The sequence below is a fragment of the Dromiciops gliroides genome, chromosome 3, assembly GCF_019393635.1.
Source record: "Dromiciops gliroides isolate mDroGli1 chromosome 3, mDroGli1.pri, whole genome shotgun sequence".
Lineage (NCBI taxonomy): Eukaryota > Metazoa > Chordata > Mammalia > Microbiotheria > Microbiotheriidae > Dromiciops > Dromiciops gliroides.
The window spans coordinates 306,550,934-306,576,591 of record NC_057863.1 but is presented as its reverse complement, the minus strand read 5'-3'; the positions used below and the strand labels follow the sequence as shown (position 1 = coordinate 306,576,591).

General features: G+C 37.3%; 1 protein-coding gene across 1 annotated transcript in view; it reads left to right on the top strand.

The window, feature by feature from the left end:
* LOC122747036 (ABI family member 3 binding protein) overlaps positions 1-25,658 on the top strand; it is a 313,537-nt gene that overhangs the window by 152,648 nt on the left and 135,231 nt on the right. The window contains 6 exon segments of the mRNA XM_043993253.1: positions 4,221-4,402; positions 6,201-6,256; positions 12,397-12,445; positions 13,870-13,941; positions 14,647-14,739; positions 24,115-24,192. Of these exon segments, the coding sequence (XP_043849188.1) occupies positions 4,221-4,402; positions 6,201-6,256; positions 12,397-12,445; positions 13,870-13,941; positions 14,647-14,739; positions 24,115-24,192 (530 nt within the window).

The window sequence follows — 25,658 nt, the reverse complement described above, 5'->3', positions numbered from 1 at the left end:
AAAATATACATATAAACAGAAAACAGCTTTGTCTACACATATATGTGTATAAATAAGATACACAGACCATGCAGAGCTGCAGATAAAGGCACTAGTACCTAAGGAGAGGAGGAAAGGTCTCCTCAAGAAGTCACTGCTTGAACTGGGCCTTCAAGGAAGGCCGAGGTTCCAGGAAGCAGAGATTACAAGGGTCAGCTAGTGAAAAGGCACAGAGATAGAGCATCCTTTGTGAGGAACAACAAAAGTATAGTTAGATTGTAGACTGTATGGAAAGGAGTAATGTGTAAGAAGACTGGAAAGGCACAAAGGCCACAGGACACTGGTTTAATTGTGTAAATTTAATTTAATTTAAATTTAATTGTGTAAAAAGGAGTTTATATTTGATCCTAAAAGTAACAGAGAGGGGGCAGCTAGGTGGCACAGTGGATAAAGTACGGGCCCTGGATTCAGGAGAACCTGAGTTCAAATCCTACCTCAGACACTTAACACTTACTAGCTGGGTGACCCTGGACAAGTCACTTAACCCCCATTGCCCTGCCAAAAAAAAAAAAAAAAGTAACAGAGAGCCATAGATTTCTAGATGAGTTGGGAGGGCACTCCAGTGTATGAGGAGGTGGGTGTAACGTGATTTTCTTTATTTAAGGAAAATCATAAGCAGTTGTGTAGAGAATGGATGGAGGTTGGGGTTGGAGGGAGGGACGTGATGCAGGGAGATCAAATAGAAGGCTATTGAAATAGACCTAGTGAGAGGCAATAAAGAAATCCAAAGAGGATTAGAGTGTAGCTGTATAAGTGAGAAATGTTGTAAAGGTAGAAATAACATTATCTGGCAGCTGATTACATATGTAGAGCGAGGGAGGATGAGGAGTTGAGGATGACACTGAAATGACAGGAAAGTTAATGGCGCCCTCAGCAATAACAGGGAAATATGGAAGAAGAGGCTTGAGTTTTGGAAGAGAGATGAGTTGTTTTGTCTATGCTCGGTTTGAGATGTATTTGGGACATCCAGTTCAAAATGTCTACCGTAAAGATGGTGTTGTAGGACTGCTGCTCTGGGGAGAAATGGGGTTGTGGACCTAGAACTTATCTGCATACAGATAATCATTAAACTCATGGTGCTAATGAGGTCAGCAAGATAAAGAGAGTTGAGAGAAAAGAGGACTCAGGAAAGAACCCTGGACAGTAACTGAGAGTGAGACTGGTGACTTCACCTCACTTAAATCTCATTTACTGCAAGTCATGGCATCACCCCAATGTCACTGTCCTCTTTGAGTAGGTAAGGGCATAGAACAACAAGAAGAAAAAAAATAAGGGAATGAACATTTCATAATCACCTCCTCTATGCCAGGCACTTTGCTTAGTGCTTTACAAATATTGTCTCATTTGAGCTCTGAGAAATGGAATCAAAAGCAGTGTCATGAAAATCCAGAGAGGAAAGAATATTCTGGAAGAAATGATTGTTGATGGTATTATTTGTTGCAAACAGTTTAATAAATATGAGAAGTGAGAAGGGACCATTATATTTAGAGAATGAAGATATCATTGGTAACTTTGGAGGGAACATTTTCAGGTGAGTGGCGGTGCTGGAAGCTGCAGATGATTTTGAAGAGAATGAGAGAGAAAAGGAGAAGAGAAAATGGAGTATAGTATAGTAGACTTTGGGGGGCAGCTAGGTGGCTCAGTGGATAAAGTTCCAGCCCTGGATTCAGGAGGACCTAAGTTCAGATCCGGCCTCAGACACTTGACACTTAATAGCTGTGTGACCCTGGGCAAGTCACTTAATCCTCATTGCCCCACAAAAAAAAAAATAGTAGACCTTTTCCAGGAGTTTAGCTGGAGAGGAGAGATACAGGACGATAGCTAGCAAGAATGATAGGATCTAGTGAGAAATTTGGGTTTTGCTTGTTTTTTTTTAAGAATGGGGGAGATTTGGGCATTTTGTAGGTAGAAGGAAAGGAACTGGTAGATTTGGAAAGTTTAGAGATGACGGGGAATGGTAGTGGGCTTAATCTTCAGTAAAGCCATATTGACACACCTGCTCTGCATCTGGATTCACCACAAGTACCAAGCTGATTGCCTTATGGGCTTAACTACTTGAATTACTTTAAGGATTTGTTTTCTCTTCCAAAATCATTACTTTTTTCTAACTCACTTAGAGGGGTGTTTAGACTTTTTAAAGTCATCACTAGGTGTTAACATGTTATTAACACATTAAAATTTTGTCATCCATGATGATTCTATTCTGTGACTTTATCAGTTGAGTTTGGGTGGGGGTCGGGGCAGGGACCAAATTCCTACTCTCCTCCCATCCTTACAAATGACTTCATTCAGTTCTGTTCAACAACACATGAGTAAGAGCAAAAGATATGGATGCTGGGAGTAATACAGGCCTAGGGTTTGGCAAACTGAATGGCTATGGGGCAATGAAGCAAGGCATCCAAGAGCAGAGGATAAGGTAGAGTGAAGTGTCTCACTGAAGGGTCAAGGTTGTGAAAGGACAAGAGTATAGTCAGGTGTGGTGATGCTCTGGGAAAGTGCATAACAGTGGAAGAATTCAAGCTCATAATAAGGGTGAAAAATAGGTTTAGAAGCAATATGGCATAGGGAAATGAATATGATCAGATAAATGAATTTCAAATTAATACAAGATGGAAATGGAATAACTGTGTGTGACGGCAAGTTCAAGGATATGCCATCCCTGTGTTTAGCTGAAGTGGAATAGAGGAATAGGTCATGAGTTGTCAGTTGAGAAACTGGAAGGTTGGGGTACTTGGGGGAATCTTAACATGTATGTTGAAGCCCCCAGTATGAACCCAAGAATTGGGGTTGAAAACAAATCCAGGCACTAGACACAAGCTGTCCATCAGGGGCAGCTAGGTGGTACAGTAGATAGAGTGCCAGGCCTAGAGTCTGGAAGACTCGTCTTGAGTTCAAATCTGGCCTCAGACATTTACCAGCTGTGTGACCCTGGGCAAGTCGCTTAATCCTGTTTGCCTCAGTTATCTCATTTATAAAATGAGGTAGAGAAGGACATGGCAAACCACTCCAGTATCTTTGCCAAGAAAACCCCAAATGGGGTCATGAAGAATCATACACAACTGAAACAACAAACCAACAACAGCTGAATTCTAGATGCTAACTTGGGGGAGGGAAGGAGAGGTGTGATAAATTTGGATAGAGCACATCTCAAAGGAGGAGAGAGAGCCTAGTGATAGGGAGAGAGTTTTAAAATAGCAATAGAAGACATATTCTGGCTGTACTATCCTATTTGCTCTTTTCCCATACAGGACATTCTATCTCCTTTCTCCTTTTATACTGTGTGCCCTGCCACACCGAGAATGTATTTGTCACCACCACCTCTTGACCTCATAAAATTGCTAGCTTCTTTCAAAACTCATTTTAAGTACTGTTTCCTAGAGGAAACCTACCCTGATCCTTCTTCCCCATTTGCTAGTTATTTAACTTCCTTTGAATCTCATTTTCCGTTTATTATATTTACTTTTCTGTATACATTTTGTTTCCCCTAACTGGATGTAAACTCTTTGAAGGCTGGGACTTTTGTTTTTGTCTTTGTATCTCTAGTGCCTACAGCAGTGTCTGACTCAGAGTAGACACATGATAAATGCCTTTTGAATTCAGAACACATGGACTAAATTTACATTTATTTTACATTTATATTTGTGATATCTTTTTACATTTATTTATATTGCATTGACATTGACGTGGATTACATTTTCTTTCTATTAGATTTCATTTTATTGGATGTAATACATATTTCTAACCTGTCAAAATCTTGTTGGATTCTGAATCTGTGGTACATCATGTATGACCTGGGGCACTCAAGACCATTTGCATAAGACTTTCCTCTTGGGTGGAGAATGATTACTTGATGCTCCACACCTTGGAGAGAGTCTGGAACTTCATGGGTTCTTTGGAAGCTGGAAGCCAGAAGAAGTAAGATCTCTCTCCTCCAAAGTTCTTGCCAACTCCGTCCATCACACAGTCATGGAGCATGAAGTAATCATTCTCCAATAAAGAGAAGATTCTTATGCAAATGGCCTTGAGTTCTGGGTTACAATTAATTACTACTCCTTCAGCTTAGAGTCCTCTGCAAGCAAAACCAATGATTTCACTTTACCTGAATTATAAAGGCAGGACTGTCCTTGGGTGCCAACTGTTTGGAGGCAAAACATAATATTATTATTATTATCATTCAACAGATTATATACAGTTCGCTATCGGGAAAAAGACAAAGAAAAAAAATGGATTTTCCAAATCTGCCCAGCCACTGAAACAGTAGTTGAGAATCTGAAGCCAAATACCATTTATGAATTTGGAGTGAAAGATAATTTAGAAGGTGGACTCTGGAGCAGGATTTTTAATCACAAGACTGTTACAGGAAGTAAGTTCTTGGCACTGTTTATTTTTTCAAAAATTCTTCAGGCACTTTGCATTTTTTTATTACTTGTATAAAATAGCATGGGTTAAATTTTATAAATTCAGTGACCTATAAGTAGCACCTCAGTATATTTTGTGAAATGAAGTTTTCCTCAAGGTAAGGGCACTGTCAATTAGTACAAAATATGTTTTTAAAACAATGAAGCAAAGTTTAAGCTTTTCTCTAATTATATGCATTTTATGAAATTAAGAATGATGCTAGTTTCACTATAGAAATTACTAAACAAATCTGTGATGAAATAACAGCAGGCCAATTATATATGGTGACCATTTGTCCCAGGTTATCTGGTTAGTCCTGATTTCAATTATTAAATCCCAATTACCCTTCCCTGCATTATCAAAGTGTTCCAGAAATTCCAATATTTCAACGAATAGAAACTGAATGAATCAAATCAGAATTGTAAAATAAATACATAGAAGACTCACAAGTTGGAGAATCATAGATTGAATGTCAATTAGCTACTCTGTACTATGTACCTGCATAGATGAGTCATTAGACAAATGGCAAAGGTGGAATAGGTTTTGATGTTAAAAGTGATTTGTGTTTGCTATACCCTTTGTAATTGTAAGTCTAATGAATAGTATGCTGAATGCAGTCACATAGCTGTTCCCACCATTTTTTCAGAAAGGTAAATTGATAAATCATGTTTGGGATTCCTATGATATTATCACCTTAGATGATGTCCATACACATGGAACCATTTTTTCCCTGCAGAATTATATTCTTTCAATAAGCCCTACACTTTTATAAAAATGATCTGTTCAGAGATTTCATTTATGGATTGTAATTTATATGGGACATCTTACATAATTAGTATTCTGGGTAGAAACAAAAATAAGAGTCCTAAAAATGAAGAAGCTATTCATTTTTTTCATAAATGAGCAAATGTTTAATGTTTCTTATTTCATAACAAGGATGATTATAAATTCCATAAGGCCAATGAAGTGATACTGAAATGTCTTTGTTTTTTCATGGCATTTCAGACATTGTCATACAACTTTTAAACTATTGAACAATAGCCTACTGGTAAAAGGGAGCACTTTGGGAAATTACTCAAGTATATATATTGAAACTTTGATGGATCCGTGATTTCATTGATGTAGGTTTTCCTACCAATGCCATGCCACTCCATCCTTTTCAACTCTTGTCCATGTTCTCCCATAAATTGTACATAGAGGTCAAACCAATGTTGTGGGGGGCCATCTTATGTCATATCATCATGAGAAAGCATGAACAAGGTTTTGAGAGCCACCATTTAGGATAGCGAGTCCATTGACACAGGAGTTATATACCCTATTATGTATCTATTTAGTGCACTTTCTAATATTTCCAGAGATAATTGTAGAGTTGGTAATTTAAATCATTAACAAAAAGTATGCCCTTCAATGCTCCTTGTACAAAGTCTGATAAAAACATACAAAATGCTCTCAACTCCATTCATTGATAAGGGGAGAAGTGGAGGTGGGATGGGATTGTAGTAAACATTTCTGTCCCATAGGTGGTCAGACATTAATGAAGTAAGACCCCATTTATGTTCTCAGATTTCATGTTACTGGTATACATAACAGGTAAGAAAATTGTATGACCAATGATGAGACCATATATGATAATTTTACTGCTTAAAAAGAATGAAAATAAAATTGGTGAGAGATGAGGATTGTGTTGTCTTTATAAGTGATCACTTGTTTTTGTACTTGATGAGATGAAAATAATGTTTCTTATTTTTCCCCTGTTATATCAGCAAAAAAAAAAGGAAATGGAAAAATTCAAAGCACCTATGACCAGACGCATACAGTGGTATGTATCAAATTTGTTTTCAGTTAGCTAGAAAAAAGTTATCCAATTTATTTTCACATTACTGCTTACTAAGCCTCAGAGAGGCCCTAGAAAAGTGAAATTCATATTGCTAATTAATCAAAAGCTCTCAGGATTGACTGCTATAATGATCTCACTACTTAGTAAATAGCAGATTAGATAATTCTTAAGATCCCTGTCAGCTCTAACATTCTATAGGTCCATGATTCTATAATCAATATGACAATCGAATGATATAATAATTATAATTAATATAAGATTCTAAGTATGCATGCATGCCTTGGTGTCTATGGCTGGCATGCAGTTGGACTGGTTTTGTTGAGTTGAGATTTGGGTGTTTTTTTTTTAATTGCATGCCTGTTGTTTTCTAAATGGATAGAAGTGAAAAGAATATCTCAGGACTAGAGACCTGGGACAATAATAGACTTTTTATAGTTGTGTTGCTACAATTTGACTTCGTCCCCTGTCACAGGTCCTCTAATTAAGAAAAACAAAAACAAAGCCAAAAAAACTCCTACTCAATACTAAACATCCTCATTGTTTCTACCATCCTTCCTACCAAGCCCTTCTCTCAAGGTAGAAACAATCTTTTACATTTTAGTGTTAATTGTCCTATCTTTCCCAGATTTGGGTATTAGGTCTATTTTTGTCATGAGATATTTTCCTCCTTTATAAAGGATTTTTAGACAATAACTAGCAGGTAGGATATGCAGTTTAGGAAAATATAAGAACCCTCAAATAGCTGATTACTGTTTTTGAAGCTGATCCTGGCTAGAATTGATTTCCCAGAACATGGATATTGGTCCTATATATCTCAGGTGTAACTTCAAACATAGTCATAGGTGACAAAATGGTGTAGATTTGGTAAGAAGCTTATGTATCAGTGTTAACAAGTCATTGCTCATATGACCATGGTCTTCAAGGGGCTTAGGGAGGAGCACTAAGAGTGAATTTAGGAGAAGGTTTTTATTAGATGAATGTTAAACAAAGAACTTGACATCGAATTCCACCCATGAGGCTCACTACCTGTGTGATCATTTAACTTCTCTGGGCCTGTTTCCTCATCTACAAAATGAAGGCTTCTGAGGTTACCTTCATCTCTACCTCTCTGATTCTTGGAGATAACAAGCCATAACTTGATATGTACAAGGAATAGGCATACATATATGTTTGTATATTTGTGTATCTATACATGTATATGGACACATAGGCAAACACATATATGTTGCCCTGTACAAATGAAGCAAATCTAAAAGAAGAACACCTTCTTAGGAACAGCACCATCTCCCCAACACATGTAGCTGCTTCATTTTTTGTTTTATTATGTCTTCTAGAGAGCAACAGGTCTTTCTCTCTTTTTAGCCACTTGTTCCAAATAAATTGTGTTACTTTTGGCAGGGTAGCCCTGTTGAGGGGGATTACTAGGCAGGATTGGGGAGAAGATTAAGTCTCACTCTTGGGGACTTTTATTCCCTTTTTCCGTCATAAATAACTATGGGGGGGCAGTAGGAAGTAACTTCCTGTATCTCTGAAACCGATCCAAAAGTTTTATCACTTCAAGCTGCAAGGTGGAGTCCTCTCCTGACTTCAGCCAGCAATCCTTGTGTTGTAGCATGAATTGCTTGTTTATTTCCAAAGGGAAACACATCCATTCAAAAGGATATTTAAGGCTCTTCTATTAGGCTTAGTTCAGGACTACCATCTGGACAGAATGAAAGTGTTTCTTTTACTGACATGTGTGCAGCTCTGGGATTTAAGACAAATTGGAAAGGAAGAGTCGGGGATAGCCTCTGGCATCTCACATGGCCATATCTTCTGTCATTTTAATTGATTTGATATAATGACTCATTTCAGACAAAAGAGAAATGACAATGACAACGAAGAGTTTAAATATCATTTCATTGAGAACATGTCTAAGAAGGCATTATTTCGGGGGCTTCAAAATAAATTCCAGATACGGAAAGGAATTTTAATAAAAATTGAAGCTTTGCACAATATTTTCATTCTGTGTTTACATATGTGTAAATACTTTTTCCTCTGAACACTCTCCAAAGATTGGGGGAAATGAAGGATTCAAATTGATGAATAACATTGACTAGCTCTTTTTTGGGGGGGGGCAACGAGGGTTAAGTGACTTGCCCAGGATTACACAGCTAGTAAGTGCCAAGTGTCTGAGGCCAGATTTGAACTCAGGTCCTCCTGAATCCAGGGCCAGTGCTTTATCCACTGTATGACCTAACTGCCCCCTGACTAGTTCTTTAAAGGAATGATGTTTTTTTTTAGGTAAAGTAAAAATGTTTGAAAGGACTATCCCCTTTTCAACATTATTCACTTATACACATATGTTGTATATCTTGATACTTTTGTCAATGACTTATACTAGCAATAAACCATTATCCAGACAGTTACTTCTGCATATTATATAATAAATCACCTGTAATTTAGGGCATAGTGGAAGATGACCAAGACTATGTTATAGCTGCTTATTAATGATATTTGGGCTATTTTTTCATTTTTAAAATGAATTTGTCTTTCTTAATGCTGATAATTTCTTAGAAAGGTATAGAGCATTAGTGCTTAATTATTGGTCTCCAAGAGTATCTATTCTTAACTCATCACCTCCATTTTTGGAATTGTACATACGTAAATATATTTTATAATCCAGTGGCTAGTTAAACTTAGTTTTAAAAAATATACTATGTTTTTCAACTAGTGTTTTAAAATATAATTTTAATTGTTTATGGAAAGCCAACTTCTCCTGAAATCAGTCTTCCCCTGGGATATGACATCTCTTCTGACCTTTTCTTCATTATCATCCCGATCCACCCATCTCCTAAGGGAACAGCGTCTATTATTGGCACAAGGGGAAAAAAATGCTGCCAATATTTTTTAGTCTAACAAAGATCAGATAAGCAATGCCAAGAGTAAAAATGATCCCTTTTCTTTCTCTTCCTTTATCCACACCTTGAGATTATTCACACATAACAAATTATATGTCCTTCCATTCTAAGTGCATCCATATTCTAGGTAGAAAATTTAAAAAAAAATAATTCTAGGCCAAAGACATAATAACAAACAGTTGCATCTGGTTTTCCACATTAGCCAGAAATAGGAAAATTTTCACAAGAAGCATGTTGGTTTGGATTTTAGCTAGACCTAAATCAGCATGTTTCATCACTTAGTCAGTTTATAAGAAAATGGGTGGAGTTTTTTTAGAATGAATTAAAACCAGAATGTGGTATATCAAAGTTCTTCTCTTGTGCACATTTGGTTTTTCTTTCAAGATAGTGGAATTATTTCATGAATGACTTGTAACCAGCCCCCAAATGTCTCTCCATCCTAGGAATTTGAAGATAAAGTAAGATCTCTAATAGATACCTGTTACAAAAAATGATTAACACGCCTGAGATGTTAAGTACCTATCTCCCAGAGTTTGTTTTAGAATTGTCAAAGGTGCTTTGTGAAATGGCTTTGATATATGCTTGATAAAATTCAGTATAAAACAGTAATGGCAATTCTCCATAAGTTGTTACTTCATATGAAACAATGAAGTTGCTGCTGGGCTCAGAGAGCCGAGGGTTTAATCCCCCGGGACCATATGGATGCATGAACCAGTCCAAAGCTGAAGGGGCCCCTTTCAACACTAGATTTGATACATGCAGAAGGGGTTAATACTGGGGGAGAATGACCAAATAACAAGTCAATATCTTTTTTTCTTTACTATATACTAGTTTTCCCTCTTCTCCTTACCTACCCCCTGCCCAATCCTAGCGTCTCAGAGACATTTATTTAAAACTCAAGTTTTTACTTATGTTCAGGATCTCTCCAAGCAAGGTGTTGAAAGATACTCAATATACAATATATATTGGGTATGGAATAGCTATTAATTTCATCTCCACACAAGGAAATGTTCAACATACAAATGTGATTCTCATAAGTGTTCATTAATAAAGACTGAAAACAAGCAGCAGCAGCAGCAGCAGCAGCAGCAGCAGTAACACATCTACTGTAATACTTTCCTGAGAGGCTGAAACTTAAAGCAGTTGACACATGAAACAGTTTGTAGGACCACTGAATAAGCATCATTACATTTCCCATTGGTTCAGCATTGTCCAAACAATTCCCTCCAAGTCTACATCTTCTAGCAAGCAAGGCCTTTTTGGGCTTATGCTCTGACTGGTAGTCGTCCTTTCCTTTAAAAAGCCCCTGTGGTAGATATAGAAAGAACATCTCCCACACCTGCTGAGGAACCAGTATCTCCAAGTCTCTTAAATTCACAAGATAGTTTCCGAAGCTGAAAATGTCTCAGGATCATTGCTCTTGCACCTAGGATTAGGCAAAGAAACACAAAGGAGAAGCAGCAATTAGGACTCCCTGTCTAGTCTCAGGATCATCCAGGCAGGACATGCGCTTTAGCAACCACATTCAAACAGCTTCTAGGCAGCGAGGGTGGGAGAAGGGAACCAATACCCTCTACCCTTGGAGGGAAAGACTCAGATAGTCCTGGCACAATCACTAGACAGGAAGAAAAGAGTGCTGAGGATGGGGTCACTTCTTTTTAAAGGTCTGCTGAATTGAAGGGTCTTCCTGTTCAGTGGCCAAAAAGGTTCCAAACACGTAGGACTTTTAGCAATGAGTTACATGTGTCTCTGAAGACCCTGGAAGTTTCCAGGGAAGCTCTAGGACATACTATAGACCCATTCCTATGTTCCATGGGATGCAGCCTTTGCCAGGCAAAACTCTGAAGTTGGCAACATTTGTGTTCAGACAGGAAGACAGAGAAAGCAGGCAAATGACACAATGTGTGCTGGCCTTGGAGCACAGGAAAACCTGAGTTCAAATCCCACCTCAGGTACCTACTAGCTACATGACCTTGGACAAGTCACTTAACTTCTGTTTGCCTCAGCCTTCTCATCTGTAAAATGAGGATAATGATACATTAGTACCCATCTCCCAAAGTTGTTTTAGGAACAATGATACATAAAGCACTTTACAAATCTTAAAGCCCTATTTAAGTGCTGGCTATTATTATTTCCTTCCAGGACTATCTTGTAGTCTTTATTTTACTTTGGGGGAAGGGGTAGGATTGAGATGGATGAAATTCACAGTATACAGTAAGCTAAATTTATTTACCTTTATATACCATAACATCTACATCTGCACCTATAGTATGGTATAATACCAGTTCATCAGGATGATGCTGGCATTAAGAAAAGATTGGATTATATTCCATATACTGTACTGTATTCTGACAGTTCAGTATATGGTCTGATAGAAGGTAGAGTTGGATTTGTATAGTTTATGAATATTACCATCTAAAAACATCAAAAATATAAAGGGTTAGTGTAATAGCTCATACAGAGAACTATCTAGAAAACCATATGTGTGTTTATTTATACATACATACATACATACATACATAAATACACACGTTTATTCCTCGACAATTCCTGGTAACAGATTTGACTATTTTGGCATTTAAAAAAAAATAACTTGGGGAAATTAACCCCAAAGTAGGCACCTCTAATGGTAGACTCTCTAGCAATATGGAACCCTAATGGAGGAGACATCTTTGGACATCATGGCTTTCCTAGTATCTTTGAAGTCATTTCATTTAGTTGACTATCTGCTCAAAAGGACAGTACTGACCCCAGCAATAAGCAAGGAGTCATTTAGTGGTTTTGCAGTAGTACTTTGAAATGGTTTTGAGGTTCCATACTTAGTATAGTGCCTGGCCCATAGTGAACCCTTGATAAATGCTTGTTGACTGACTAATGTGTGGTTCTTAAAGGCTATACCAGCAGAGGCCAAAGAGATCATTTTCCAAATAAAGAGGCCATCAAAATGAATTGTTCCTGTCAGTAATCTGGACATTTTTATTTTGATAAAATTACGTGAACCATACAAAAAGAAGGTCCATGTAGCAGAAAAGTTTTAGTCAACAAAGACTGAAAACCAGGAGAAGAGTTCACCATAAGAATTAAGTTCCCATTATTATTTGAGAATCCTCCCCAAAAAACCAACAACAATAAAAAGATGAATCAAGTTTTTGTTGTTATTTTTCTTACATGAAATAATAATCTCTAGACCCAAAGGTTGACATTCTTTTTCTCTCATTTCAGCCAGCATACATTCCAAAGAAGATAATTCCCATTACTGTTATCAAACAAGGTAACTATATGACTTTCTGCAGTAGATAAGTGTTCAGTATTTTCAACAACCACACTATTTTTTTCAAACTGAAGTGATTAGAAGTGAATTCTATTTTCCCTGGTTTTTTTAGAATCTGCATTGCTAATAAAACTCAAAATGAGGCAGCTTGATTTCATAGATAAAAGTTAAAATCCTCATTTTAGCTATTTTACCAAAGTGACACTTGATCTTGGTAGAGTGATATTCCAAAGCCTCAGTGTCTCTAAATGTAAAATGGAGATAAAGTACTGCCTTGTCTTTTATTTCCTATTCTTGTAGAGATGGAATTAGGGATTGTTTTACTTATTTGATAATACAATGCTCTTGAGAATATTACTTATATTTTATCTATTTGGATGAAATAATATTAAAGCCATAATTTTTGCTTCTCGGAAACAAGAGAAAATTGTAAACACCGGTGCTTATTCAATATCTTTAGTACCAAGTTCCTTCTGGTTTGGTTTCTGGTTTTGATGCAATAAAAAAGACTGTATTCATTGTCCCTAAAAGCTAGTTGAGGATGGGGTTCCAGGGCTATAATTAGGTTGGGGCCAGGGTATTTTGGCACAGGTTTTTAATCTCTAGAAGGAGCCACTTCCTCCCCAGGAAAAATAAACTTTCCACTGTCTCTTGCCCCACAATGCTTAGCAGTGCTCTGCCGGTCTCCGTCACACAATGTGACCCTGTTCGCTTTCCTCAGGGAGTCACCCTCAGGGTGGCTGACCCTACTGCACAATCAACATGACTCCTTACTTGATCTCATCTCTGGAATCCACTTGCCAAAGCATCCCTCTTCCGGAGCCCTGTCTCCCTTTCTCCCTCTTAACTCCCTCAGAGTCCTAAGTGGATCTCTCTAGAGAACAAACTTCCTCTTCTCCTACCACACTGACCCTTAGACCATCCTTTAGGCTGCTCTTCTATCCCCTACATTCCTGCCCACGGTAGGTGTCTTCTCTGCCCCCCCCACCAATCCCAGAGCCCCCTTTCCTCTCCTTTCTCATTTTAACTCTAGAAAAAGCAGAATGTTTTTCTCACTTTGAGAAAACCTGATATCCAAAACATAAACTTACCAAAAAAAAATAGATTAAAGGAAGAGTATGTTCTCTTATGTTCTGTTCTCGGTTGCATCATACTCCATTTAGTATTATTAATTCCCTGAGTCAATATTTCCAGATTGTTGTGCTTTGGTTTGGTATGCAATGGGGAGGGAGGATGGTTTTGGAAGTTGGAGGGAGGGGGTCAAAATAGAGGGGAGAATTGTGCTTTATGAAATAACACAAATACAATATCAAAGTCCCATGACTGGTAACATTAGGTCAGAACCAGATATGCCTATGTGGTTTCTGTCAACTTTTCTCTGCAATCTTTGTCACTTTACTAACACATTGATTGTGTTTCTCCAGTAATTCAGAACGTCACACATCGAGCAGCATCGAAATCTCCAGACAGACCTTCTGTAGGAGGAACAATACTAGGTGACTGCTTCCTAATTTTTTTTTAAATCTAGCCAGGTAAAGCCAGGTGTTTCCTTTTGTTAGCAGAATGTTTGTGGGGCAGCCATTAACTGTGGTCAGAGCTGCTCAGATGGCTTTTGTTTTATTCGCTTTCACAAGAATATTTTATTATCTGAATTAGAAAGTCCTGAGCTTTTGCCCAAGGTGTGGTGTAGTCCACTGAGGGCTAGAAGTCAAGAGATCTGACCTCTACCATGGACTTGATGTGTGGTATCTAGAACTACATGGCCTCACGCCATGTACAATAACAGAGTTGATACCAGTTCTTTTATCTGCCTCCACAAATGAGAATATACAAATGAAACAAACTGAATGTCTTTGAAACAAGGATAGTTTAATACTGGCAATACCCAATATCTTGATAATAAACTTGGTATAATAAAGTAGATGCTTTTTTAATAGAATGAAATTGATTTTCTATGCACTTTGCTAGTGAGCTAATTGTAAAGCAATTCAAGGGAGACAAATGCATGAATTTAAAGCGACTAGATGTTAACAAGGGGATTGTAAAGGGGGGAAAAAGGACTTTGACATATTCCATCCATTTGTGATCTTTGTTTTATAGTCAACTGTTTAAAATGAGCATTCTGGCCTCTGTGACTTTAGGCTTTATCTAATAACATCTTCTACTTTCTTTTCATTGCCCTCACTTAAATTCCTATGCAGTCCACCTTATCATTCCTGGTTTGAATGAAACCACTCTGAAAGGTCCTCCACCTGTCATGTTGGATATTTCTGAAACAGTCAAGACCCCACTAGGTAAGTTAGAAATTGTACATTTGGTTTATCTGGTTTCTAAGTATGGACACTGAATATTTTGAGCATACCAAAGGTACATTAAGCTATATACCGTTAGTTGTTTTGGAAGGAGAAGCAGGGTCGGTGGACCTGCCAAAATAGTAAAAGATAACCAAATTTCTGATTTCCCCTTTTCTCTCATAAAGTGAAATACTTAACTTTTTAGATGAATTTAAATATGGATTAAAATTTGCTGGAGTGAGGGGAAGAAGTTAATATATTCAAACTATGTCTTGTTTCTACTTCTTAATTCCTGAAAGCATACTATCAGTTTCAGAGTTCTCAATAAGATGATATATTTATTTAAACTACTCTTTAATAGCCACACATATATTTAAAATAAAACCATCACCAAACTCACCAAGTATGGCCCAATATGTACAAAAGAAATTTAGAAGTCAGATTAGCCCTGTTGAAAATTAACCAAAGAACCTAGACATATAAATTCATGAATTCAAAACTTTAGAGCTGAAAAGAACCTTAGAGATCCCCTATAGTGACACTGTCATTTAACAAATGTCAAAATTGAGATACACATGACTTGCCAAACATAATATTGCTAGGTTTCCTAAATCTTAATCCCTTTGTCCTTTCCAAACTAGCTTGTGAAATATTGAATTTACCATGGCTTTCCTTTTTTTTTTTTTTTTGGTTGTTGTTGTTGTGGGGCAATGAGGGTTAAGTGATTTCTCCAGGATCACTCAGCTAGTAAGTATTAAGTAGTAAGTAGCAAATCTGGTCTGAAACCAGATTTGAACTCATGCCCTCCTGAATTCAGGGCCAGTGCTTTATCCACTGTACCACCTAGCTGCCCCTCACCTTTCCTTTTTTATAGAATTTTGTTGGATGAGAATTTTGGTGATGTTTCCATGATTCCAACTTCTGGATAAAAACTTTGAAGTACTACAATTCAGCCTAATATCTAAGCATTCAGCATTACATAGACAAAATGTTTGGATGCTTGTAAACTTTTGAGCCCTTACCAGGATAGTTGGCTTTATGGAGAATGTCTGCATACATATTTTGCAGTTGGATGTTGGCATTCCCTTAGCTGATTAATGTGGCATGCCTCAGAAGAGGAAGGATATCCGAATAAGAAAGGAGAAATGTAAATTGGGAGGCTTGATTCAATTATTTAAAGAAAGCTTGATTATTTTTAAATATATTATAAAATATATTTTTGTGTTAAAAAAGTTTATTAGTGTTTTGACAGACTTCAAGAGATAGTGGAGGATAGAAAGGTCTGGTGTGCTATGGTCCTTAGCATCATGAAACGGCAGACACAACTGAAAAATTAAACAAAATTAATTTACTAGCATGTGTTTATTATTTTATTCAATCCTTATATTTTCATCATAAAGATTCTCGTTCATCTTAGTGTTGCCATTGACTAGCTGTATAACCTTAGAGAAGTCATTTGATTTCCTTGAGCCACAGGTTCCTCATCTATAAATTGAGAGGTCTGGAACAAATGATCTCTTAGTTCCTTTCTGGTTCTAATATCTTATGTACCTATTTTAAGTTTTGTACATACAAAAAGCTTGTTAAGACCCTTATTAGGTGGGGCAGCTACATGGCACAGTGGATAAAGCACCGGCCTTGAATTCAGGAGGACCTGAGTTCAAATCCGGCCTCAGACGCTTGACACTTACTAGATGTGTGACCCTGGGCAAGTCACTTAACCCTCATTGCCCTGAAAACAAACAAACAAACAACAACAACAACAGAAAACCCTTATTAGGAGCTAACCTCGAAGCAGATTTCCCCTTCCCTGCTAACTCATTCTTCACTCTTACCAATGTAAAGAATTCCTTCTCCACTTTGAGAAGGCCATTGTTAGGAGGGATGGGTAAAAGTTCCATTTAATCATTGCATTTTTAATGGGTCTGTTAAAAATTGCACATTCTAGTATCCAATTTGCTCTAAGTAGCCTGTAATTGAGCTGAAATTTCATAAAGAGTAAGACTCTGTGGAGCAATTTTTTTTTATGTTTCATTATATTTTTATTTATTTTGTTAAACATTTCACAATTACAAATTAATCTGGCTCCTGACCACACTCCGGACTGTTGTGGACTGGATACTGTGTATGTGGGTTTGACACATGCATGTTCTGCCCCATTTTTAAAAAATTAATAAAGTATTTTATTTTTTCCCATTACACATAAAGATAGTTCTCAACTTTTGTTTATTCAAGCTTTCCAATTTCAGATTTTTCTCCCTCCCTCCCTTCCTTCCCCACTCCCCTAGACAGCAGGTAATCTGATATAGGTTTTATATATATATATATATATATATATATATATATATATATATATATATATACACATAATAACATTAAACATATTTCTGCATTAGTCATGTTATAAGAGAAAAATCAGAGCAATGACGAAAAACCTCAAAATAGAAAAACAACAGCACCCAAAACAAAAGAAATAGTGTGGTTCATTCAGCATCTACTCCACAGTTCTTTTTTTTTTTTCCTGGATTTGGAGATCCTCTTCTATCATGAGTTCCCTGGAACTCTTCTGTACCATTGCATTGGTGAGAAGAAGATAGTCCATCACAGTAGATCAACACTCAATGTTGATGATACTGTGTACAATGTTCTTCTGGTTCTGCTCATCTCACTCATCATCAGCCCATGCAAGACCCTCCAGGTTTCTCTGAACTCCTCCTGCCCATCGTTTCTTACAGCACAATAGTATTCCATTGTATTAATATACCACAACTTGTCCAGCCATTCCCCAATTGATGGGCATCCCCTCAACTTCCAATTTCTTGCCACCACATAAAGAGCAGCTATAAATATTTTTGTACATGTGGGTCCCTTTCCCCTTTCCATGATTTCTTTGGGAAAAAGACCCAAAAGTGGTATTGCTGGGTCAAAGGGTATTCACAGCTTTATCGCCCTTTGGGCATAATTCCAAATTGTTCTCCAGAATGGTTGGATCAGTTCACAGCTCCACCAACAATGCATTAGTGTTCCAATCTTCCCACAGCTTCTCCAACATTTATTATTTTCCTTTTTTGTCATTTTAGCCAATCTGATAGGTGTCAGGTGGTACCTCAGAGTTGTTTTAATTTGCATCTCCCTAATCATTAGAGATTTAGAGCATTTTTTCATATGGGAATAGATAGCTTTGATTTCTTCATCAGAAAACTGCCCGTTCATATCCTTTGACTATTTCTCAATTGGGGAATGACTTGGATTCTTATAAATTTGATTTAATTCCCTATATATTTTAGAGATGAGGCCTTTATCAGAAGTACTGGCCACACAAATTGTTTCCCAGCTTTCTGCCTCCCTTCTAATTTTGGATGCATTGCTTCTGTTTGTACAAAAATTTTTTAATTTAATGTAATCAAAATCATCCATTTTGCATTTTATAATATACACTATCTCTTGTTTGGTCATAAACTGTTTTCCTTTCCAAAGATCTGATAGGTAGACTATTCCTTTAACTCCTAATTTACCTATGGTATCACCTCTTATGTCTAAATCATGTATCCATTTTGACCTTATTTTAGTATAAGGTGTAAGATGTTGGTCTATGCCTAATTTCTGCCATCCTATCTTCCAGTTTTTCCAGCAGATTTTGTCAAATACTGAGTTCCTATCCCAGAAGCTGGAGTCTTTGGGTTTATCAAACACTACATTACTAGTGTCATTTACTACTGCGTTTCCTGTGCCTAGCCTATTCCATTGATCCTCCACTCTATTTCTTAGCCAGTACCAGATAGTTTTGATGACTCCCGCTTTATAGTAAAGCTCCAGGTTTGGTACCGCTAACCCACCTTCCTGTGAATTTTTTTTCATTATTTCCCTGGATATTCTTGATTTTTTGTTTTTCCAGATGAATTTTGTTATTATTTTTTCTAGCTCTATAAAACAATTTTTAGGTAGTCTGATTGGTATGGCACTGAATAAGTAAATGAATTTAGGTAGTATTATCATTTTTACTATATTAGCTCTGCCTATCCATGAGCAATTGATATCTCTCCAATTATTTAGATCTGATTTGATTTGTGTGAAGAGTGGTTGGTAGTTGTGTTCATAGAGTTCCTGGGTTTGTCTTGGCAAGTAGACTCCCAAGTATTTTATATTATCTACCGTTACTTTAAATGGAATTTCTCTTTCTATCTCTTGCTGCTGGACTTTGTTGGTCATGTATAGAAACGCTGATGATTTATGTGGATTTATTTTATATCCTGCTACTTTGCTAAAGTTGTTAATTGTTTCAAGTAATTTTTGAGTTGATTCTCTAGGATTCTTTAAGTATACCATCATATCATCTGCAAAGAGTGATAGTTTTGTTTCCTCCTTGCCTATTCTAATTCCTTTAATTCCTTTCTCTTCTCTGATTGCTAAAGCTAACATTTCTAGTACAATATTAAATAATAGGGGTGATAATGGACATCCCTGTTTCACTCCTGATCTTATTGGGAAGGCCTCTAATTTATCTCCATTGCATATAATACTTGCTGATGGTTTTAGGTAGATACTGTTTATTATTTTAAGGAAAGCTCCACCTATTCCTAAACTCTCTAGTGTTTTTATTAGGAATGGGTGCTGTATTTTGTCAAAAGCTTTCTCTGCACCTATTGTAATAATCATATGATTTTGGTTGGTTTTCTTATTGATGTGGTTGATTATGTTAATAGTTTTCCTAATGTTGAACCAGCCCTGCATTCCTGGTATAAATCTGTGGAGCAATTTAAAACCACCATGGCAGGTGGACAGCTTAAGCACTTCCCTGAAGTGTTCATTATGACAGAAGATACCAGGAGAGGTCTCTTGCACTTTGGGTTGGCCCCCATGGTGAATTTATAGGAGAACAGAGACAAAAGTAAAACAAGATGAGCAAGTATGGATGCGTTGTGATTGTCATCAAAGGGGAAACTATCCTAGTCAAGGTAATCAGATGTTCCATTGGAGCATTTTATGTCCACACTGTCAAACACGGCTAACTTTGAACCATGGCTCATAGCCCTTGACTCTGAACAGATCCCCTTATCTCTGTATTTTCAGTGTCATTGTCAGTGCTACTTAACTTTTGAGATTTCTTCAGTTTGGGAAAACATGCGAGTCCTTTATATGGCCATGACCCACCAAGATTTAATTCTCTCCTGCAATGAGTAGGGCAGGTGTGCAGAGTGAGAGAATATACAAATAGTGAAAAGGTTCTTCTTAATCACAAGTTCATATGCTTAGAGTGAGGAGCATAAGAGCAGAGGGGAGTGGGAAGAAAAATGTTTTATCAATTGGGAAGTGTTTTGCCCTTAGCAAAAATTGGTAGTCAATATGTGTCTGTGGGCCTGAAATGAAATATTTGTCCTACCCAAACCTATAAAACTTAATAGTGTCTTTTAATTAAATTGCATTTTTAACATATAATGGTAGTGTTGGGAAGGATCTAGATTTAGTTCATTCAGTTCACCTCCTCTCCCTCCCTTACACCCCTCACAAATACACGTTTTGGGATAGAGAAGACTGCACCTATGATTTCACTGGCATAGGGCACTCCTGGAGAAGGAAACTCTATCTCTGCCAATTCAGTTCAGCACTTCCATAAATTAGAGCTTTAAGAGAGTTTCCTAGGACTTTCAAGAAGTTGTTATCTGCCCAGAGTCACATAGCCAGGAAGCATTTGTAGCAACACCTGAAGTCAATTCCTCCTGGTTTCAAGCCCCACTCTCTATCCACTAAGGCACTTTGAAAATCTTAAAACACTAGATAAATGTCCTTTATTGTTTATTAGTTATTATAATTGTTGTTCCTGCTTCCCCATGTTAGAGACAAGAAAACGGAAGCCCTGTAGTATTATGCCCTGGGTCACATAGCTAATAAGTGATAGTGAAAATTCAAACCCAGTCTTCTGATTTTAAATCTTCCATTCTAACACAGCTATCTATATTTTTTATCTGTTGTTTACAAAGATTAATATTTTTAGTTGTTCATTTTAATTCCAAGGGAAACAAAAAATAAATTTCTGAGGAAGGGGGACTCCGTCAAACATAACCCTTCCTGTTACACTTATCATAAGGCATCAAGGACTGCAACAGGTTTTGCTCCAAAACACACATGGGGTGAATATCGGGAAAAACAAATGAGGAAGCCCACAGTACACATACTTCTCCAAGGGACACACAAAGAGTTTGCCAAAGCCTTGACTTTCCCAAATTTAGAGAAGTAAATGTGTTGACAAAAGTACTGAAAAACAACAGAGGACAAGGAATTTCTTGTTTTTTCACAGGCTGAGTTCTGATGGCAGCTCCACAGCCATGCCCCAAACTAGCCTCAGGTATTGATGGAGTAAATGAGGGCCCTAGAATCATACATGGATTCATAGCTTTTATTTTGCATATGAAGTTCCAATAAGGTCGAGTATCAACCCAAGGCCACACAAATAATAAGTGACAGGGTCAGATTTTAACCCACCTCTCTAATGTCATAACCAACATCTTCTCACCATACAACACCGCCTAATTTCTGTTATGATAACAGGAAGAAAAAGAATAGGGGAGAAAAAGAAAAATTACCAATTCATGGCTAGGCACAAGGGGAGAAAGAGTTCAAGGAATTAATATGGTTTGATCTGTGTGAGATAGAAAGAAGGCTTAATAGCCATTAATTCAACCAATAATGAACACCCCATGTAATACCACCAACACTGACAAGAGGAAGAAATGTATTTAAATTACATTAGAAAGGATTTGGGTTAGGCATGAGGATTAAGAGACAGCATGGCATGGTGAATAGAGTGTTGGCCTCAGAGTCAAGAGGCCCTGGGCTTGAGTCCCATTTCTGACATACTAGTTGTGCAACACTGGGAAAGTCTCGAGTAACCTCTCTGTGCTCACAGCAACTCTCTAAGACTGTGCATTGCAGAGAAAAGGCGTATGTGCATCATGGGAGGAATTTCCTCCTTGGAGAGATCTGTATACCAATAAAATCATAGGTTCACTCTCTATGAGGAAGAAATAGTATTTTTTCATAATACTGTACCTTCGAAAGTTTCTTGTGGTTTCAGTTCTGTTTGGCTCTTTGTGATTCCATTTGGAGTTTTCTTGGCAAAGATGCTGAACTGGTTTGCCATTTCCTTTTCTGGCTCATTTTACAGATGAGGGAACTGAGGCAAACAGGGTTAATCGTTTTGCCCAGGGTCACACAGCTAGGAAGTATCTGAAGCTGGATTTGAACTCAGGAAGATGAATCATCCAGGCCCAGTGTTCTATCCGTTGTGCCACCTTGCTGCCCCAAAGAAGTGGTAGGGAGGGGAGTATAAATTTCCATTCTTCAAGTGCTTTAAAATTTTTAAAAATTAATATTAAATCTTTTTTCTATGAGGTGACCTCTTGAAGTCTTCCCTCATCTTAGCATTCCCTAAACATTTCATTTCATTATTCAAGCAAGGTTCTGGATTCCCTCAGGGCCTAATATACCCAAAGGGTATAAATGTAGCATGCTTGGCAACTACATTAACCTCTTTGAAGCCTCTAGACCACTTACTTGGCTGGACCATGGTCTTCTCAGTGTGGCACTTTCTTTGCCCTTGTAGATTGCAAACCCTACCCCTCCCTCATCTTCTCATCCTCTGTGACTTTCATCCATATCTTCCCCTAAATCTTCCATAGAAGATCTCCCCAATGTACTTGAAACCCCAGGAAGCTCTTTTGTTCACCTAGGCCAGCACAGTACAAATAAGGGCAGCTAGATGATTCCATAGTGTACAGAAAGCCAGGCATAGAATCAGGTAGACACATCTCTTTGAGTTGAAATCTGGTCTCAGAAGCTTACCAGCTGTGTGACCTTGGGCAAGTCACTTAATCTGTTTGCCTCAGTCTCCTCATCTGTAAAATAAACTGGAGAAGGAAAGTCAAACCACTTCAGCATCTTTGCCAAGAAAACCCCAAATGGTGTCACAAAGAGTCAAAAATAGAACTGAATAGCAACAACAAAGTATAAACAAGTCACTGGGGTTTTTTTTACCCTAGTTGGGGTTCTAAATTGTACCCTAGTGGTTGAAAAAGTCAATATAAGGTGCCTAACCATACCAAAGAATTGCTTAACAGAATATGGCTTGCAGATGTACATTCCTGGAAAGAGAATAGATAAACTTGATAAACTTTTAGATGAAAGTTTGAGGGGTAAAGTGGAGACACTGTGGTTTGCCTGGAGATAAAAGCTGAAGTTTTATTTGAATTCATACTTTCCAATGAATTCCTGTAGAGGTCCAAAAAGAGCCTTTTGTTTGCATACCATTCAGCCTAGGTTTTCACATTTAAAACAAAGACGTTTTCCTATCAAATTATTTTGCTTCATATGGTAGTCTTGTTTTATTTTTTGTTTTTTTTTCTTCTGGTCTCAGTCAATCCCATGCACCCATTAACAATATTTACCATAAATAACAAATTCTGTCACCTGAAAATAAATTGTTTATTTGATAGTCTTATGTGTGCTAGGGACAGACTATAGTTTAAAACTATGCCTGCCATAAAAATCTATTTCTGAATTGGGATGCTAAAGCATAAGTTGTGATTTTGGCGTCCATTTGACTCTTACAGAGAACAGAGCTAATAAAAAGGTATAATATACTAAAAGCAACTTTGTCACTTTATTGTAGTATAGAGATGGTCCAGAGTCCTTTAAGGCTCAATGAGGAGAGTACCAACTCTGATAGGTTTACTTAAACTGGAATAACTTCAACTCCCAGCCCATTGACAGACTGTATAGCTGTGGTATGAAGACAAACCCAACTAAACTCTGACAGACTCAACACCAGAAGTGTGTCCATCATGGCAGCAGTGGAAAGAGTAGGAATTAGAATCAGGAGACCTATGTTTGAATCCCCATCAGTCATTACAACTAGGACAACAACTAGTATTTTTGTAGCTTTTTAGATTTACAAAGCACTTTACAAATATCATCTCATTAGACTTACTGTATGACTTTGGGCAAGTCATTTAACATTTGTAAGTTTAAGTATCCCCAGCTATTAAAGGAAGGAAATTTACTACATTATTGCTCAGGCCCCCTTCAGTTGTCAGTCCTATGACCTGAATTTCTTTAGCCACAGAAACATTTATATTGATGAAGAGTGGGCATCCACACCATGATCATGGAGTCTTGAAGTCTTGAAGGAATGAAAACGGAGGGTGAAATGTCATTCACAAGGACTAATTACTGAAGGGGGTGGTCCATGCAATTGTAGCCTTACTGGCTTAAATGGGTGGCAGCTAAGTACTTTCTTCTTCTAATATGTATTCAGAATGAATTGTTTCAAGCAATGGATGTAAGGAAATAGTGAAAATGATTTATCCTCTGAAATTTTAGCTAAGAGTGAAACCTCATCATCACCTGCTGAATCTAAAACACCAGAGGAAGAAAAAATACCAGCGCAGCCCATACCAGGTAATAAGAGCTCCTCTACATTCTAATACGAACTCTATATCTTAGGGGTACATGACATATAAAATGTTTCATGATTTAAAAAAAACCTCTCTTATGGAGAGGTTGAATTAAGACTGATTATAGATTAAAGTAAATGGTGGGAAGCAGCCACAAAAAAGTTGAATATTAATGAACATAAATAATATTTAACATGGAAGCATGTTTAACTCCAAGTGAGTTTGTCACATCAATAGATGTATATCTTTAGCAACAATCTTACATTATTGGGTGTTTAGTATGTATCAGGCTATGTATGGCAGGTCCTGGGCTCCAGAGATGGAATTTGAAATAATCCTTAACCACCAGATACTTCCCCTTTAATCCCATCTCTTGTCCTTTAAATGTAATAAATTTAAGCTTCTAATGCTCCACAAATATCCATTTCTGTACTGATGGGTTGATTTTCAAATTAACTTTGATTTGTTTAGGTCTAGGGTCCTAGTAGCAATCATATATGTAAAGGAAACTTAAAACAAAATGATCATACTGCCTCAGTAAAAAAAAAAAAAAAAAAAGGGCAGGGGAGTTAACATTACTCAAAGTTCTTCAGTTTTTCTTATCAAACCTTTGTGGGGCTACTACATATGGAATAGCCAAAGATAGAGGAGGAAGGAAAAAATGACAACGTTGTGGTCAAAAAAATATTATTTCAGGGGAAGCTAGGTGGCGCAGTGAATAAAGCACCAGCTTTGGATTCAGGAGGACCTGAGTTCAAATCTGACCTCAGACACTTGACACTTACTAGCTGTGTGACCCTGGGCAAGTCACTTAACCCTCATTGCCCCACAAAACAAAAACAAAAAAATCAAACAAACAAAAATAATAATATTATTTCATATAAGACCAAGTGAAATTAAAGCCCAGACAGGAATTTTTCCAGTCTAGATTTAATAAATAATCTCAAATCTAAAGAGGGTTTGAGTATGTCTAAAATTAAACTCATTTTCCTCCAAAATTTATGTCCTTCCTTTTTTTCCTGTTGTTGAGGCTACTACCATCCATTCAGGATAAAAATCTCAAGTCATATTTGATTCCTCTCTCTCCTTTGCACCGCCCCCTCTCAGTAAGTCCACAAGTCCTTACAGTCTTAATTCCATAACACCTCTTGATTTCCTATTCCCAATTATGTTTCCCTGCCCTAGTTCAGGTTTTTATCACCTCTCTTTTTTGTAATAGTCTCCTAGCTGGGCTCCTTATCTCTAATCATTGTCTGCTCCAATCTATCATTTTATTTCATATTTCTCTCATTCATCTACTGTATTTCAAAGAAACTGAGTGGTTCAATGTTTCCTGATACAACTGTCTGTATTCTTCTGTTTCCCATGCATTCTCATAGGCTCCCACCTATACTCTCCAATCCCTGGAACATACTTCTTCCTTAATTCTGCCTGTTAATCTACCCCTCTCTCTTCAAGTCCCAGTTCTAG